The 18,432-nt window shown below is 35.5% G+C and overlaps 1 protein-coding gene across 1 annotated transcript in view; it reads left to right on the plus strand.

Annotated features, from left to right (window-relative positions):
• Positions 1 to 18,432, plus strand: part of LOC310900664 (uncharacterized protein) — a 191,918-nt gene that overhangs the window by 165,408 nt on the left and 8,078 nt on the right. Inside the window, exon 1 of the mRNA XM_083838958.1 lies at positions 15,183 to 15,424. Within this exon, the coding sequence (XP_083695084.1) occupies positions 15,360 to 15,424 (65 nt within the window). The 5' untranslated portion in view covers positions 15,183 to 15,359. Of the gene's footprint in view, positions 15,425 to 18,432 lie in introns of the transcript that reaches the window.

Raw genomic sequence — 18,432 nt, forward strand, 5'->3', positions numbered from 1 at the left:
TGTCACCTTCAATGTACCTTTGAAATACTGGCTGTTTCTTAAAGGGGAAGATGGGAAACAGAAAGTGTATAGTTTCATTCGCGTAGACTTTGTCAGAAAGTGCGGCTGTGATATGATTTCTGTCAGAAACAATCTGCTTGAAATTTTTCTGTCTTTACTTTTGAACACGAAGTTGCTTGTCTGTATTCTAACCCTAGGTGATGGGATCTGCTGCCTTGTCAGATAACATTTGAGTTCACTCACTACCTGCTTGTTGACTAGCGCACAGTCTCACTGTGGTGGCAGGGAAAGCCTTAAGGCTACTCAGCATCTGTCTCTTCTTGTAATTAGTTGCAGCCTTGTGTACAGAGCAAAACAGAGATTTATTTTTTTTTTCTGTGAAAGAGTAATGTGCGCAGACAGGAGTTTTTAAACCACAAAAGAGTTTGCTAGTGTTTGTCACTCTTCTTTTTCAAGATGAAATGGATTTTTATCTACCAAAAGCAAAGTGTTGACATCCTGACACCTGACATCCTTTTTTTTTTTTTTTTTTTCCCCCCCCTCCAAATTGTGCCAGGGAAGTAGATTTTGGGAAAGAAAACCCTAAGTCTAAATCTGGATAACATATTTTTATTGTTACACAAGACAACCTAGGTTTGTGGAAGATCGCTGGTAATTATGCTGCTTTTACTCGTGCTCAAGTGATTTTGTTGCTCCGTGTAAGAGTAAGCCTTGCTAACAGTGTGAGGCTTTGCAGATTTTAAGCAACCACCACACACTCTTCACTGAATGCTACTCTGAGAGGCCTCCTTGAAGAAAATTTCAAGAAAAAAAAATAATTCTAGGTGTGACAGCAGGAGACACTGGATTTTTAGAAGGGTTTTATCTCTTGCTGCAGTTTTGCATCTCTTACGGTGTCATATTTTCATTTTTCATGTAAAATATCAAGAAAAAAAGTGCGTTGTTATTACTGCCAAGAATATATAGTAATTCAAAATTATTAAAATGGTTGAGAAATAGCTTGGTAGTGCATTTAAATCATCATGCTTCTGGACACAAACTACCACTACTAAAGATGGAAGCAACCTTTCTGGAAAGGCAAATTATTCTGTAATTGCTTGTAGCTTAGTTTCTTCTTTCACATATCAGAATTTTAAAGACTTTATCCTCATCATTAAGAATAATATGTGACACCAAAGAGAAAATCACATTTCTTCCATATTACGTCTTTTATCTTCTTCAGGTTAATCCAACATGAAACATTATTTGGGTACTTTCTCCTTCTGTTCTCATTTGAATGGACACAATGCCACTAGGTTTGCGAAAGAAAAAAAAAATTAAATGTGTTCTCTGGATTAAAATATGTCACAAATACATTCTAATTTTATTATCTAGTGCTTTTTTTTTTTTTCCCCCTTAGGGCTGAGCTAGCTTTTTTATCTAGAATTTTGAGGTGACTTCAGCTAGTTTTTTGATGTACAACAGCAAAGACAAGTACATTAGATCTCTAGATAGCATTTTATAAACATCAAGTTAAAGAATTTTAATTATGTAAGAATAATAAAATGAAGAAGACGGATGTTCTTTCAAAATAGTAGGTGACATTTGCTAAGTGATTTCAAAAGCACCTAGGAGCCAAGGCCCATTACAAGTTGATGGGAGAGTTTTAATCTTATTGATTTATTGCTGTGTTCTCAGTTATAGTACAAGTAGCAGACTGGTTAGATAAATACGGCTTTACGATTAGACAAATAGGATTTCAAATAACTGGTTGTGCTTCCTTGCCTTTCCTATAAAGCTAAGCAGGTGGGATATTTATGATGGGTGTTCTGGAAGAAAGTGTTTGAACAATGTGTGGAATGCTCAAGGTTATTGAATCAGTGTCATATTTTTCCTTGCTTTGACTGTTAAAAGGTAAAGCCAAATTTCAAAAAAAATCCAGATTATCTTGGCAATGACAATGTTTTTCTTTTCTTCTAATTCAGCTCCGTTAATTATATGAAATAGGTTTGGTGGTCTTAATAGAGCTTGCACTAGAGAAGTTGAAGAAACAGAGCTCTTGGCATCATCCCAAGAACAGTGCTGGCTGACATGTGCAGTCACTCACTTCTGAGAGGAAAAGTGTCATTTGTTCATCCATTTTACCTCCCAGTTCAATGCTTGTATTTTCCTTCCATTTTATTTTTTGATGGCTTTATTCTGTGAAGCACACAAATGTTTCCTGGGACTTTCCTACACAGATTTATTAAATTTCATTACCAGGGCATCTTTCCTGTATTTATACTGAATATTGACATTACTTATTTCAAGCTGCTCTTCTTCATCATACCTCATATACAGTTTTAGATGATTCTTTGTGGTAGTTATGGTCCTAAAAGTTGACCCCTTTTGTCAAATCTGCAGAAGTCTCTGAGGAGCATGAAAAAGGATTGCATAGGTAGAAGAAATCTGCTCTAATGGCTGCTGATCTAAAGGGTTATATAGACAAATGGGGTGTTACACAGAACTAGCCAACCTGTACCATTTTATGAACTGGAGAAACTTGGAGAAAGTGCAAGGAAGTACCCAAACTTTTTTTTTTCTCTCCATTGAATGGGTACTAATGAACACTTTTTCAAATGTTCTTTTTTAAACAAGCACTTAAATTTCTTCATTTGATTGTAGGCCTCATTTAAATGAATGATATTGGCTATTTTAATATTTTTAGGCTTCATAGTTTTAAGTTGAAATCATGTTCTCTTCCAGTAAAAAGACTTAAAAACTCTTAATGAAGATCTCATTCTTTGTTATAGAAGTCAGTAACTGTAAAGAGAATGTTATTGATACTATAGGTAGTGCACTGGGCAGCTCATTTATGGAAACTTTAGATTGTATATAAATGTAGTGGTCTGTCAAGACAATCGAAGTTGAATTGGCCTTTCATATGTGAAGTTTAGAACTTTTTAGATGCATTAAATTAACTACAATCTTAAGCATCTCTTGAATCAGTGCAAATAGAAGCCACACTACATAATAGAGCCTTTGTATTGGACAAATTGTAACGATGTTCTGTGTTCTACTGTCTGATAACTAACTGTAGATATTTGTTTATTTACTCCTCTTGGTAATTTATCAAGGGAATACAGATTTCCAGGGGAGATTCAGCTCTGATGCCAGAGTTGATCAGCATGTATTTTGAAGGTTGAAGAAACAACATATGGTTACTGAAATACAGTATGTGAATATATCAACTTGTATATGAATGATTTTATAACAACCAGGCACCTCCCGCTTCCATAATTACCAGGGTCCTTTGCACAGAAAGCAGTGACAATGACTAATAGGCACAAGCAGATTTTTATTGCTGGAGCTGGAGTGTGGACTCAAAAATGTGTTTAGTTTAGAGGCTATAATAAGTACACTTGTTTCTATGGATTTTACTGTTAAAATAACTTTTCTAGGTCTTGAAGCTGAGAAGCTAGGCCACAGTGGGTTCAGGAGTTCATCATGAACTCTGTTGTAATTTAATTTCAATTAGCAAAAACTAGGTAAAAGAAAGGTAAAAAGAGGGCAGAGCCTAAAAATCAAAGAGTGAAAAACAGATCTAACACCAAGGAAAGCAGAAGATGAATACAGGGAAGTGATTAAAGAAAAAAAAAAAAAAGGAAAACAATAAGAAAAGATATGTAATCCTGCAATGGTCTGTCCAGTTCCTGACAGCCTAGCTCTCCAAAGATGCTTTATAAGTAATAGGGACATCCCTTTAGCTCACCAAATAGAAAAAGAGGAAATATCAAAACTAAATTGTGTTTAGTTTGCTCTGTAATAGTTAATATTTTCTAATGTGTAATTTTTTAGACTTTATCACACCTATGTTTTATAGTATGTACTTTCTGGGCAAAATTTTGTAATTACATAGAAGGAAATATGTAGAAAATGATAAATCTCTACTATGCTTGACGTTTTTTTCTGAGTATCACTCCATTTTTAAATATAGCCACAGAGCTCTTTGCCATATATTGCCATCTATTGTGTCCCTCATTTCAAAGAAAATTTGTCATATTATGAATATTAATTTGATCTTGCTGATAGATTTTGACAGTAATATTTAGTTTTCAATAGAACTTTTCACCTGACAACTGCAAAGGACTTTACAAATCAAGATAAGTACTTTCTTTTTACAGGTGGGAAAACTGAAGCACAGCTATATTAAGTGATTTGTCAAAGGCTAGCAAGAAACAATCTGTATTTCTTATCTGTAGACAGTGCTAGACTCTAAGTTATCTGCATAGAGGATTCCACAATAAAACTAGAATTTGTCTTTGTAATATACCAAATTGTTTTATTTTACATTTATTCTTCCAAGGCTATTTTAATTATAATGTGGAATCAAAGAGTATACACTTCATCGGTTCAATCATTAAGATGTTTAAGGGACTGAAGTATCACTTTTATGAGGAAAGGCAGACTGTGCTAGGACTGTTCAGCCTGGAGAAGAGAAGGCTCGGGGGATCGTATCACTGCCTATAAATATCTTAAGGGAGAGTGCAAAGCAGACACCGCCAGGCTCTTTTCAGTGCTGCCCAGTGAATTTAGGAGTGTCTACACTGGTATCCTTACACAAAAGATGCAGAGTGTAAGCTAAGTAAGGAGCTATGTTTTCAAAGAGGAATAGATCTTCTTTGTACCTATTTTAATTGACACTGCATGAATAATAACCATGTCTGCAGATAGGAATCCAGTGTTGTTCTGCATATGCTTATGGTATCCTATGGGTTTCTGGCTGCAGCTCCAGGGTGACATTGGATCTCTCCTAGATCGTTACATCTTGCACAGGTGTCTTGGCAGAAATTGCCTATGCTTATGCCCCCAAGTTACACCCTGTTATTCCTGACCATATTATCCTAACAGCAGTATGTCAATTTATATCTGCTGCTGCAGAATCTTTGTGCACGTCATTACTGAAAAAACTAGACTATCTAAAGCAAACTTTGAACTCCTTTCTGTTTTCAGTAGGCTACAACCTAACAGAGAAGGATTAGTCAAACGTTCTAGATGTGAGGAGTAATACTAGTAGTTGTTTTTTAAATAACCCATGAAATATGGCTTCTTAGATGGTATGTAACAAAGCAGATGAGTCCTGGAGGAGTCTACTGATTCTGTATGAATTAATTTTGCATGCAGATCCTTTATTACTTGCCAGATCTGGTAGTCTTAGAAAACACTTTCCTTTCTGAATCAGCATTCACAACATATTTGAGAAGTGTCTCCTTCATGGAAACAAATAAAGCTGCCATGCAGAGTCTGAATCCTTGCCCAGTATTCTTATCATTAAGATTTCTCATTTATGACACCAAAACCAGCTGCGATTTCCTATATTAGGAGAGTGAATCTTCGAACTTTGTTTCACTAATAGATGTTTGGTGTCCCCGTTGACTCCTGCTAGGTGGAAGGATAATATCTGGGATCCTTAGGACTTTCAACACCTGGGTCAGATTTTGCAGTACTGATGAATAGCTGGTAACCACAGAGTACGCGCTGCAGGGAACTCTAGCCCAGCTGTGGAATGCACAGTGGTCCACTGTGGGCTCTGTAACATGGGACGTTTTTGTTCTGGAGACGAGAGGGAGGGGGAACAAATGTGTGCTGGTTAGAGTTGAATTTGAAATGTGATTTTTTGGCAATTTAGAAAGACTTGATCAGGATTGTATGTGGAACTGAGCTGATTCTGCTTTTCAAAGTCGAGGCCAAAAAAAAGCCAACTTGAAAACATAGCTAAGTATTTAAGTCACGGTCATACAGAATGTTGCACTGTACAAAAGTACTCTGACGAGATTGTTCTTGCAGCAAAAGCCATTCCTCATTATTTTTTCCTCGTTATTTTGTCTGAGTCCCTACTAATGTCTGCGTATGCAAAGTCTGTCAAATATAGATAACTCCACCAGTGTAAACACTTAAGATTCCAGGTAACAACAACACCAGGAGTTCAGGAAAAAAGCAGCAGAAGAGTAATAGATTAGCTAAATATTTATCTCAGTAAAATACATGCAAATGTATTTTAGTGCATATTCATAACCTCATTGCCCGATTATTCTTGTTTTTCTCCAACAAGCGCATTTACAATAGATCCAAACCCTTTCCAAAATGTAATACCCATATTATTTCCTAGCATAAAACCTTGGTTCATGCATCCACTCCAAGTAAAAGATGTTTTAAGGACATTCAAGTTTGATCCTCCACTTCTGGGTCACTATGCTCATACCCAGAAAGAAAAGTCTGGTGTTGTCTTCCATGTAGCATTTCCCTCTAAGTATTGTGCTTTTTTTAATGCATGCGGGCCTAGTGTCAAAAGTTAGAGCTACAGCAGCAAAAATGGAACAACTTGCCCTGTGACTTATGGAAGGAGGGACATGCCATGTGACATTATTGCTCTAATCATCTCCTTTTTCTTCATCTTTTTTTGATGACTTTTGATCATACCTCTGCTTTAATGCACTATTAGAACATTCTTGTATTTCTCAGAGCTTGGTCCTTGTTCTTGGAGCCCAGCTATCCCATTGGGCCCATTGTGCAGCCGCAGGGTACCGGTGTACTACTGGGAGAGACAGACTAGCTCTGCATTACCATGGCTGTTGGCATTGCCTTGAAACTGCAGCTGAATCAGTAGAAATCCCCTCAGCTGAAAGCCCTCTTGATGCAAACAATATGCCTTAACATGTCTGTTAACAGTTCTTCATCCAGATCGTAGCTTGCCAAAATGGGGACCTTGTAATCCATATCTACGTGTATAGAAAATCCATATATATATTTATATCTATATCTATATATATATATGAGCCTGTTTATATACATCACTCTTTTAGTTTCAGTTAAAGGATACCTAAAGATTTTTCTAGGCTGGAGTATACTGACCATATTTTTGCTTCTTGTTTTTCACATTGTGACTGGGAGTATAGGCATTCCCATTATATAAATGTCTGTTTTCATCTGTTACAGTGCTGTTTTACATTCCCACGGCAAGTGAAGTACCAGCAAGTGATCTTTTAGAGGTGACATATGTATTCATTGTGTTTCCTAATGCTTCTACTCTTTGCCTTAAAACGTGTGCAGTGTGATCACATGGTATTAAACAACGGATATTTTGCATCTTAGAATGTATGCCAGTGGCTGGTAAAATAATCTGTTTATGCCTCTCTTATATCCCATAAGATTATTGTGATAAGTGTTTGGAATGAAACACCAGGATATCACTTTTAACATTTTCTGTTGATTTAGAATCCTCTTTGTAAGCTGCTACATAGTACTTTTTCATATATTACTTATTATAATAGCAGAACTGTTCCAGTAGGATATCATGACTACAGTTTATAAGAAATTATATGGGCATCAATGGCACAGAGTAACATACAGAAACCTGTCATATAGGGAAGGTGGACTTGATAGATCTACTATTGTATTTACATCAATGCAGTCATACAAGATATTTCCTGTAGAAGATGTTAAGTTTGTTGAAAGACAGTGAATGGTAAATATTGTAAGCTTTGTTCCACTTTATAGGAATCTACGTTGTTCAACTGATGCGTTTAATATTTTAGATCTTGAAAATAATAACAACACTGTATTTGTCTTTGTAACTTGGTCTTCTTCAACTTCTTGATTTTTTTTTTTTCTGCAAAAGGTCTTTTTTAAAGGGAAAAAAGTCTTTTGTTTTAAATAATTTACTATCTTACTGTCTTCATTCACAATGCCTTAGTTTTCACAAGTCCTTTTCTGAATAGCAAATTGTAGCATTTATTTAGTCAACGTATTGGATTTGATCAGAACTTGCCAAAGTATAGTCTTTTTCAAAACTCTAGACTACAGGAGACAGAGGAATTAATACAAATGTTAAAAATGATGGGTCATATGCTGCTCTCATCTGAGGTATTTAAGAGTATCAGTTGTGGTGTTGTTGACTGCAGGCTGCACAGGCCTCAAAAACATGCGGCTGGAGGTCTGGTTTTTCTGAGAATTGTACCAGAACTCCCACCAGCTTTAAAACAGTGACAATTCCCCCCGTACGTCAACTGCACAATCAGTGATATGGGGCTGCATTATTTAGGGGAGGGTCTGAACATAAAATTGCTCGTCTGCACGTGTGCAAGCACATTCTATGTTGCATGTGAAATAATGTTCATTCAGCTGTACAGTTTAATGAAAGGTAACTCATTAAGAGTGGGGGTTAATCAAATCCATCAAAAATAAAGAAAAAGCTTTCATGTATGTAATATATAAGGGGACATATTTTGCTCTGAAGTCACAAGAGCATCTGGTACATGAGCCTCTTTTTTCGAATACTAACTGATAAAGACCATCTTTTCTCCAATACACATCTCACTTATTCCTCTGAGATTAGTTCCAGGGATAGTGATTTGTGCAAAGACTTGTAAAATGAGTCTCTGAACATTACGTATTATAATTTTTGGAACATGGTTCTGAAGAGAAACTGCCTTTTCAAAATTCAACTTCTTGAGATGAGAATTTTTTTCATGAGAATGCATTCTTACACTTGTATACGAATTTCATGTGCAAATTAGAGGGCCAAGAGTTCATATTTCTGAGCGATACTTATTTTACAGCTACAAAAATTACACTCATGGCTGATAATATTGCCTTCAATTGTAATGCCTTAAAGAGTTTTTGCTGGTTTCCAACAGGAAGAGAAATACTTTTTTTTAAAGTTGATAAAAAGATTAGTTTTTTCTACTTGCTCTCAATATCAGTAATTATAAAATGTCCATCCGTGTAATTTGCTCATCAAAATTACTTTTAAAAGCCTGTTGTTTAGCTAACTCTTAAATTTCCAAATTCATGGTAGGCAAATATAGACGTGTAGCTATCTACAATAAAGCAAAAATTATTGATTTATAAACAGAACTTATATATTTACTTGTGACTTAATGCCTTTTTCTCATTTACATTATATGATTGTTTATATAAGACCTGTTCCACTATAGTATACTACTTTCTGATTTCTTGAATTCTATCTAAAAATAGAAATAAAATATTTACTTTAAGCGTGCTAACCAATACAATATTTTTCATCACTAAGCAATGCCTTTTTATTTGCAAGTATGCTTGTTTGTATTCTGAAATTGGAAAAATCCCCTTATGTAGATTTCCCATGCCAAATGTTTACAAGGGCAAAAGGAATATAAAACAAAGGCAATTTTTAGGATTTTGTTAAGATTCATGTTTATCACAGTGTGGACAAAAATGCAAAAAAGCATTTTCTTATCTATTCCTGTTACATTAGAAAAGTTCATGCCCTGCTCTTAGCATTTTCCAACACAGCTGTAGAGTAGTTTAAAGCCTATTTTTTAAATAAGTGATGCTCAATTTGTCTTTGATGATCCGCATGATTCAGGTGAGATGGGAGCACGGTCGGGCCCTTATTTGCATAAAAATTAATCACAGAAAAATGTAAATTGATAAAATTTTGCCTGGCTTTTCCCCCCTATTCGAGAACCCATGGATGGCTCCCAGAAGCAATCATCTCAGTATGGTGCCGCATTGGATGCTATACAAATGATCACATTTGTGTTGAATACTCACTCATTTAAATGTCAGCACTGATGGGGCGGTACATCAGTAGAAAAAAATGAAAAATAAATACACAGCAGCTGAAGACCATCAAATCTGTGGGCACTCTTTAGAGATATATGATCTAATGTGAAAAAATTGTAGATTAATTATCCTTTTTCAAAAAGGTAATTGTTTTAGGATCACAGCAGAAAAAAAATCTGCAATTTATTTGGAATCAAACAAAAACCAGTGATGTTAAATACGTCATTACATCATTGTGTTTATTAAAAGGCTACAATTAATTCCTGAGGCTCCTCTGGTCTCCAGAACTGCATAAAATGAAACAAAAGAGCATTGCTATTAATTTTCAAGCACCCTAATCCTGCAAATAACTCGCCCAACAAAAATAAAGTAGTAACAATTTGAAAGTAAAAACTTTGTAGTTTTATTATTTGCAATGTATTTTTTTATTTTTCTAAACTATATACTTGCATGACATTGCTGTAGTATAGTGGCATCTCGCAATCCTTTATGAATTTGTCATCCTTTCAAAGGAAATAAATAATTTTTCCCATTTCATCTGTGTAACTGCAGCATAGGTATTGTACCAAAATTGCAAAAGCTTCCAAGAGTAAGCAACACAGAATCCTGCCACTTCTCTAATTTTTTATTAGAGAACTTAATTTGTGTCTGCTTCCTTATGGTATAAATTTCAAATGGGGAGTAAATAAATTGGGTACTCTGTCTATCGCTCCGAAACACTGTTTTTGACTGAGCTAAATCCAGCATAGACAGAGGAAATGGTAGTTTACACTTTTTTTCTTTTTCACCTTCTGGCTTTAAGAAGCAATCTCTAGAAAATTATAGCAACACAAGGACTTCTGTAATTTATAATCATCCATAATAGGTCAGCCACAGTGCATTAGATTAGTGCATTAGATCTTCAGGGGTTGGAATGCAGTGTTTCAGCAATGCAGCGTGAGTCTGAACAGAAAGCAGAAATTTAAAAAGCCGTTTGTTATGCCTGCACTGTATAGCTTTGAATATTAAGTAGTTTTCGCTATAAAAAAAATAAACATTTTGGGTATACTTATGTTTCCTTTTTTCTAGTTTTTTTTTTTTTTGTGTGGTGGTGGTTTTTGTTTTTTACTTAGAGGGACATGACAGTACTTGGATATGTGAATTATCAGGGAAGCACCCCCACTTTAATACACGTGCCTTACCTTCCATATTGACTGTGCCAGTAGATTAAGACGTATCTAATGCACATTTAAAAAAAAAAAAAAAAACTTTTTACATTTACATTTTACAGAACTGCTTCTGACTTTTTGCAACTATATTAAATGCAGAGCAGTAATTCTACTTAGAACAATATATCTTATGTTTTTTGTGTTTTGCTATTGAAATCCATGGTTCAAATCCTGGCTGCGCCGAAATCAGTGGGAGTTTTGCTAGCGATTTCACTTGCCAGGGGTTTCACTTCAGCAAGAATTTCACTAAGGGTATACATTTATTTTTCTGAAATGTATGGTAGTTTCTCTGTGAATGTAATTATATTTTTATGTTGTAAATGATACTGTGTGGGAACAGAATATATGGCTGATGATCTGAATATTATCTGATAGCATACATGAGAATGCTGATGTGCCCCTGTTGGGGGGTTTTGCAGAGATTGTATGGATGGGAATTTAACCCCATACTGGAGGGTTGGGGATTTTTTGAGATTGTTATCCTTTACAGTGTTCATGTGTATAGCTGTCAGCATTGGTACCTTTGCTGTATCCTTATTCTTCATATTTCAGCTGAGCTCTTTGAGTGCTTTTGTTGCTACTGACCTAGTAGGCATGCAGACGCTTCTTATACTCCTCTATGTAATAATGAATCTTCCTTTTATCTCATGCCTAGAAAATGGCTCATGTTTTTGTCCTTTACTATATTCCTGCAACATTCAACTCTTAAATATTGATTGCTGTCAACAAGTGGCTACATGTATAATCTGGAAATAATCTGCCAGAAAAAGCAGGTTTAGATTGTACACAGCATGAAGGATTCAGTGTGCAGGGAGGAAACTGTGACCAGGAGCAGGAACATGACTGACATGTGGTCAACAAATACACGGTGCATATAACATATGCACCACACAGTTGACTTGAGAGTATCTACACCCCAGATAGCTACTCGTGATTCTGCATACTGGCTTTTTTTCCAGACTCCGTCAGTTCTGACTGTATAATACCTGCTTTCATTCTTATAAAACTGGGTATCTCACCTCTTTGGGTCCTGTCCCCCTCCCCAGCATTACAAAGGGAGAATAGAACAAAGATGGACTTCTGACACACACAAGTCTTCTCCCTTTCAGAGTAAACCGTGATGTCTAAACCTATCATTGCCATGAGGTTCTTAAGGAATGATACAATTAAGAGCAGCGCTGTGGATGCCACGTACCACTGCAAATCTGCAACATAATACAGTGTTTTGTAGCTGTATTGGACTTCTGTGATGGATGTTCTTATAGATACATTAAGAAGATAAAGGAAAATCTCAAAAATATATTTTAGATGCAAAGAGGAAAGGAATTTTCCTTTTTTTTTTTCTCCATCAGCCCCTGCATGCAGAGCACAGAATCGCTTATCTAGTCAAGTATATCGGAGAGTTATTTATGAGGAGCATTAAGACCAGCTATGTCTAAAAAAAAAAAAAAGTGACTTACAGTGGATGGAAAGGAGAATTTTTTCTATCATTGTTCATGAAGTTGAAATATTTTGTAAGCAGTAAACATCACATACAAATTTGAAAACACGAGTTGATTTTAGCTTAGATTTCATACTGTCATCTTTCCAAGTCTATTACAAAAAGTGATTAGATTTTCCAGAGCACCAGCAGTTCCTGCTTATTTCTATGCTACTCATTAGAGAGTCTTTCAAAATCTAATTACTCTTCAGTATGGAATTCAGAGTGCAACTTCAAACACCAAGGTTTGAAAACTTTAGTCTGTATTTAAAAACAAACAAAAAAAGACAAAAAGGCAAAGAAGGGGAAGTTTTCTACTTAACAAGTCCATTTATAAAACTCCCCCCCCCCCCGAAAAGTAGAACTAGATTCAAGTTAGCAGTAATAAGTAGTCCAATTATGTGAAATATGGAATATATGAATGAGTCATTGAGAAAATGGAACTAACAGAGAAAGCTAGATTTTTCATTAATTTACCAAGACTAAAATATTTATAAGCTGGTGGTAAAATACTCTGGAAGGACAACCTGGAAGTTTTTCCAGTAACCATCACAAACTAGAAACACAAATCCTTCATGCTGTGAAAGTTACCCAAAGATGTCCTCTTTGGTCTGTTTCATGTGATCAGTTACACTTAGGCTGTTGTGTTCAGGTTCTATGTCAGTATTTGTAATGCTTCAAAGACTACGATCTTATTAAAACATGTAAGAGCTTTCAATAACAGCTAGAAAAAATTGCAATCCTATGGATACTTAGACTGAGTCAGATGGAAGCACATATTAATCACAGAAGTTTCTTTCTTCCAGTATTAAATTATATTATAGATCGTTTTGGTGAATGTTTACAAGGCTGGTCAATGTCCATTAAGTCAATTCAGCTGCTGACTTTCTGACCCTCAAACAGCCTGCTCAATTCTCTTTTTTTCCCCTCACACTAGGCAAAAGTCTGTAGGACAGCTACAGAGACCGCAGCGTCATGTTCTTTAAGAATGGTTATCTTCATTGCTTGAACAGCAACCCTGCATTTGAAAAGGCTTTGCTGCCCTTTTCTTAAGCATGGATGGGTTGTCTGAAGGGTGGATGCAAAAAAGACAAAGCCAGACTCCTTTCAGTGGTGCCCAGTGCCAGGACAAGAGGCAATGGGCACAAACTGGCACACAGGAGTTTCCCTCTGACCGTCAGGAGGCACTTCTGTGCTGTGCAGGTGGAGGAGCACTGGCACAGGTTGCCCAGGGAGGCTGTGGGGTCTTCCCTCCCTGAAGATCTTCAAAAGCCGTCTGGACAAGTTCCTGGGCAACCTGCTCTGGGTGTCCCTGCTTGAGCAAGGGTGTGGACCAAATGGCCTGCAGAGGTCCCTTCCAACCCCTAACCAACCAGTCTGTTATTCATTGAACAGATGTCATGAACAGCTTGTATCAGCACAGTAACAACCAATACTTCTCTTCCTTTTCTCTTTGGAAGAGGCAATAGTGCAAAGAAACCTAAAGGAATCAACCCAAGGTACATAAATTCCAGCCACTTACTGATCACGATCAAACCCCAGCAGCCTGCAGGGAAATTTGCCAAACCTTTCCAATGGTTCTGCTAACTTAAACAGATGTTTCCAAGAGGATCCTTTTGGATGCAGACTCCCAATATGCTTTCATAGACTATATAGATTAATAGACTACAGTCGGCTACAGCTAGGCTCAGCCAAATTCAAAACTTTGAAATTTGATTGCCATTGGGAAATTAGCCCACGCTCCCATTTAGTGTGGTAAACACATTTTAACTCAAAACAACTTCATTGCTAGGAGATCCCATCTTTTAGACAATAAGGAGATAGTACACCAGAGTAAGAACTCCATCTGCATTTGTTTTAGCAGCTTAAATAAAACAGCTTACTTTTGCCTGCTTTTTAACTTGTACTATTTTTATAATTTGGAAATATGTCAGATTTGCAGGCTGTATTATGTAATCACTTGCTTCTAGATACGTTGTCTCACATTGATGCAATAAACCTCCTTAAATTGCTAACCACTTTAAATTTTAGGCTGAATATCTGCAAAGTGGTCTCCTGGCAGTTGTTTAGTTGTGTGCACTTATCTTTGTTGGCTTTTCTCTTCTAGTGCATCCTAACTAGTTCAAAACTAGTTCATATGAAGTTAAAGATGGGCACAGAGCATATGATATCAATCATTGGTCATGACTGACATGTGAAAACTCTCCAGCTGCTAACTGGGAGACCGTTCTGTGGTAAGGATAATTAAATATGCTATGATAGGCTTAATAAATCAAGTTAATGTGGAGAAAGTAAATTACTGTGTATGGATTTTTCTGTTGTTGTTTATTTTTATTTCCAGGAATTTCAAAAGTATTGATTTCACAAAGGCTGAGGTTTTTAATTGAGTATGTATTTTCTAGTTATAAAAAAAAAATAAATAAATAAAAAATTAAGAACATGGTAAGGATGTTTTTTATGGCTCAAGAAAAAATGCAGTCAGAGTTACCATTGGTAAGTAAATTTCACGCATATTAGGCCTTGAAAGAAAGCTCTGGTACTTTGTTTATAGTTTGCCTGGAGTTTTGTGATTTACGTATGCATACACGTGTGAAAGAGATTCAGGGAGACCTGCTACCTACTCAAAGCATGAATAATTTTATTTTACTTTCTTTGTTATAGCTACTAAAAAAAAATGTAACCTTGCAATCTGTAATGAAGTGAATGGAAGAGTGAAATCATGCTAACCGGCAGTAACTGTGGTACAGCAGCTAGAAAATGTGTGTTAGCAAGCATTGTGTGAATCACTGTCTCCACCTAGTGCTGCTAAAAGAAATTACACCTCTAAAGCCTCTGGTAGGTGAAGTTGCAGACGGGATTCTACAATGATAAAACTTTTTGTACGTATCTAGTCATAACAGTTGCAGTCATTAATGCCATTATAGTTTTAAATATGCCAGTTTTATAAAAGGCAACTATAAGGGCTTATAATCTGTCTATAAAGATTCACGATTTGTTGAAATTTGCCAGCATAATAGTGTTTTCTGCGAAGACCTTTTGGCATATTCTACAAATGTTCATTAACAGTAAGGCAGAGAATTTGTCAGAAGCTTCACAGAACTATTCATATGCTACTAAGGGTCTACTTCAAGAGCCTCTTCCTAGTGCCATTAGGAACAGAAGAAAAATCAAGGTAAGATCAATTTTCAGCTACCAAAGTATGTAAATTAATGACTCACTCATACATTATAGACAGTGCTCTGAGTCAGGAGAAATAGGTGGTAGTGCACAGCTTAGTTCAGGGAGTTAACACTGATACATAAGAGCTTACTAACTGAAATAATCTCTATTGTAATTTTTACAAAATCTCGTACTTCGATACCAGGTTAAAAACTAGTTGGAAATTCCATGTTGCCTACATTACCTCCTCCACATTACTGAGAAACTTTCAAATGTAACAGAAAATTCATGTGCAATAGAATTTGTTCCTATGCATGAAACATCTGCAACACAGACCTTCAGCTTTATTCTTAGTTTAAGAGAGATTATTTTGCCACCATCCCAAAACTAATAGAAGTATGAAGACAAACAGTGACTTCAATCTGCAACAAACCTTAGATTTTCACACACTTGTAAGGTGTTCTTACTACAAGTTTCAATCTTGGCTCCCTACACTGAACTTAGCACCTGTTCCAGGAATTAGCTTGTCTCTTTTTAAGGAATTATAGATGCATGTAACTGTGTGAAGTTCTGTGCATTGATTTGAGCAGCCTGGTCTAGTGGAAGGTTTCCCTGCCCAGGGCAGAGGAGTTGGAATTAGCTGATCTTTAAGGTCCCTCCCAACCCAAACCATTCTATGATTCTATGATACTTACCCTAACAGACTCTATTATTTGGCATAAGAGGGGACCGGGAGCTCTTATAAAATGTTACGGCATTCTAAAAGGCTCAAAATCATACATAGTTTCATGAGATTTTTTGGTGGGTAGACTGTAAAAAAATAAAGTCCTCTTTCTATAGGGTGAAGGTAATAATGAGGAAAATCCATCACAACTGTAACTTTTATCTAACCCACTTTTATCTTTCTAGATAATTTTAAACACATTTTTTTCTGATTATGAACTGTAACTAATTTATCTAATCTTGCTCAAATTAGATAGTGTCACATCTCACCAATTTAGTAGAACAGTTTGTAAACTCATGTATTAACGATTTAAATCAAGATTAACATTATAAATCTTTGTGCTGTGAGTTATAATAGGTTAAATAAGACAAGATAAGAATAGTAACAAACTTTTTTTTGCCATTTAAATCAGACTTTGAGCATTGTTTGGATGTGTTTTCACTGGTTATTATACAAAATATATGTATTAAATGAAAAGTTTTTGTCGTTACATTAACCAGACATGAGTCACAGACAAAGAATTTGGGACAACTCTTTTACTGAGTCTGAGCTCTGCCTGGTCAGTATGTGTAATATAAGGCTCTGAGTGTTATCTTAGGTACTTTCCTGCATCTTCAACATAAAGACAAGTTGGACAGTAAAAACAATTGGCTATCAAGATGAACATAAATTTAAAACTAACATAATAGTTTTTCATAATTCAAATAATTTAAAAGGTTCATTTAAATCTCTGAGTTTCACTGTATTGTCATGTGGACCTTTAGATTTCGCCAAGGCATCAGCAGTAGTGCTGTCAGGTAATGATACACAAATCAGTCTTCATTTTGTCTTGGCAATCTAAATGATGAAAATTTTCAACTGTATTAAATCTGGACTTGATAAGATTAGCTTCACTCAAAAAAAAAATTATTGGGAAGTTGAACCAAAAGTAGTTAAGTGTTGTCTGTCAGGCTATGTGGTTTTGGTATCTATCAGAGACTAGTGAATTTGAAACACATTTATTTTGTTCATAGAAAAAACTTCAAATGTTTGTCTCCTCCATGTGTGTTTGAATTTATCTTTTAATTTTTAACTTTTAATTCAAATATTTGAATAGTGAAAGTAAGTCTGAAGAATGTGAGAGAACAGATATTTATATATTCATGTAAGCAATAAAAATAGTTAATTTTAAAACCTTTTTTAAAAAAATCTTCCTTGTGAAAATGTGTAGTGTTTTTAAATGAAAGAAATACCACCAAAAAACTAGTGGTTTTGTTTTTGTTTTGTTTTTGTTTGTTTGTCTGGCAGTAGTTTAAAAAAATAAAAATAAAAAATCCAGATTTGTTTACGTAAGTTTCAAAATACCAGTTACGTAAAAATCTGTATAAAATAGCCAGAGAGGTTTCTAATAGCACTTTCCACCAGGGATGTTGTACAGTTACCTCTGATTGTAAAGTTAGGAGGGAAAGTATTCTGCAGGACAGCATAACCCAAATCCTGAAAAGACTTAGTTATGCTTGATTTCAGAAAGCCAATGGAACTCTTAATGGTGGCAATATTAAAATGCATTTCTTGTGTTTGCAGAAGGAAGGTCGTACATAAAACATTGTAAATCCAGTGGAAGGCTTTTTTTGAAACCTCATATTTTTTCATGTTTGTTCATTTCATGTTTTTTTTTTTTTTTATGTTCTTCAAAGGTTGAGAAGCTAGAAACGTTTTCCTTTGTCAGTCTGTGTTTATACCAGATTTCATTGCTGCACATAAATGTTTATAATATACTTGTATGCAGTTAACTTTGAATATATGCAGTGTTCTCTGCAACACTAGTAAGTCAAAGCAGAAACTGAGGAGGTTTGTTGAAAGAAATGTACCAAATTCAAATAATGGTTTGCTTTTTCACTGAAAACATTTCTACTAGCCACTTGAAGTGCTGCTGATTCAAAGCCTGTTCACTACTTAAGTCCCCAGTCCAGAATTCTTATCACTTTATGCCTGTGAAACTGCAAGTCTTCTGGAATGGAGATAGAAACAAAAGCAAGGGCCTCCGTCATTATTCGATGAGATATCACAAATTTGTTAAAGAGACAGTGAGGTGGCAGCAGTTCATTTTAATAGTGGTATGAAATTAATTTATTTGAATGCAGTTAACTTTAACTTGAGTAGATCTTCAAATAGGAAAAAAAAAAAAAAAGCTATCAATAACTGTAATGATAAACTTACTCCAAAAGCCACAGTAGCCAAAGTTATCACTTTCCTTATTAAGTAATGAATTTTTCCTTAGTTCAAACAGACTTTGAGTATTACCCTTGTGTTACCCT

This window comes from Anser anser (genome assembly GCF_964211835.1).
Source record: "Anser anser genome assembly, chromosome: 5".
In the NCBI taxonomy this organism is placed as follows: Eukaryota; Metazoa; Chordata; class Aves; order Anseriformes; family Anatidae; genus Anser; species Anser anser.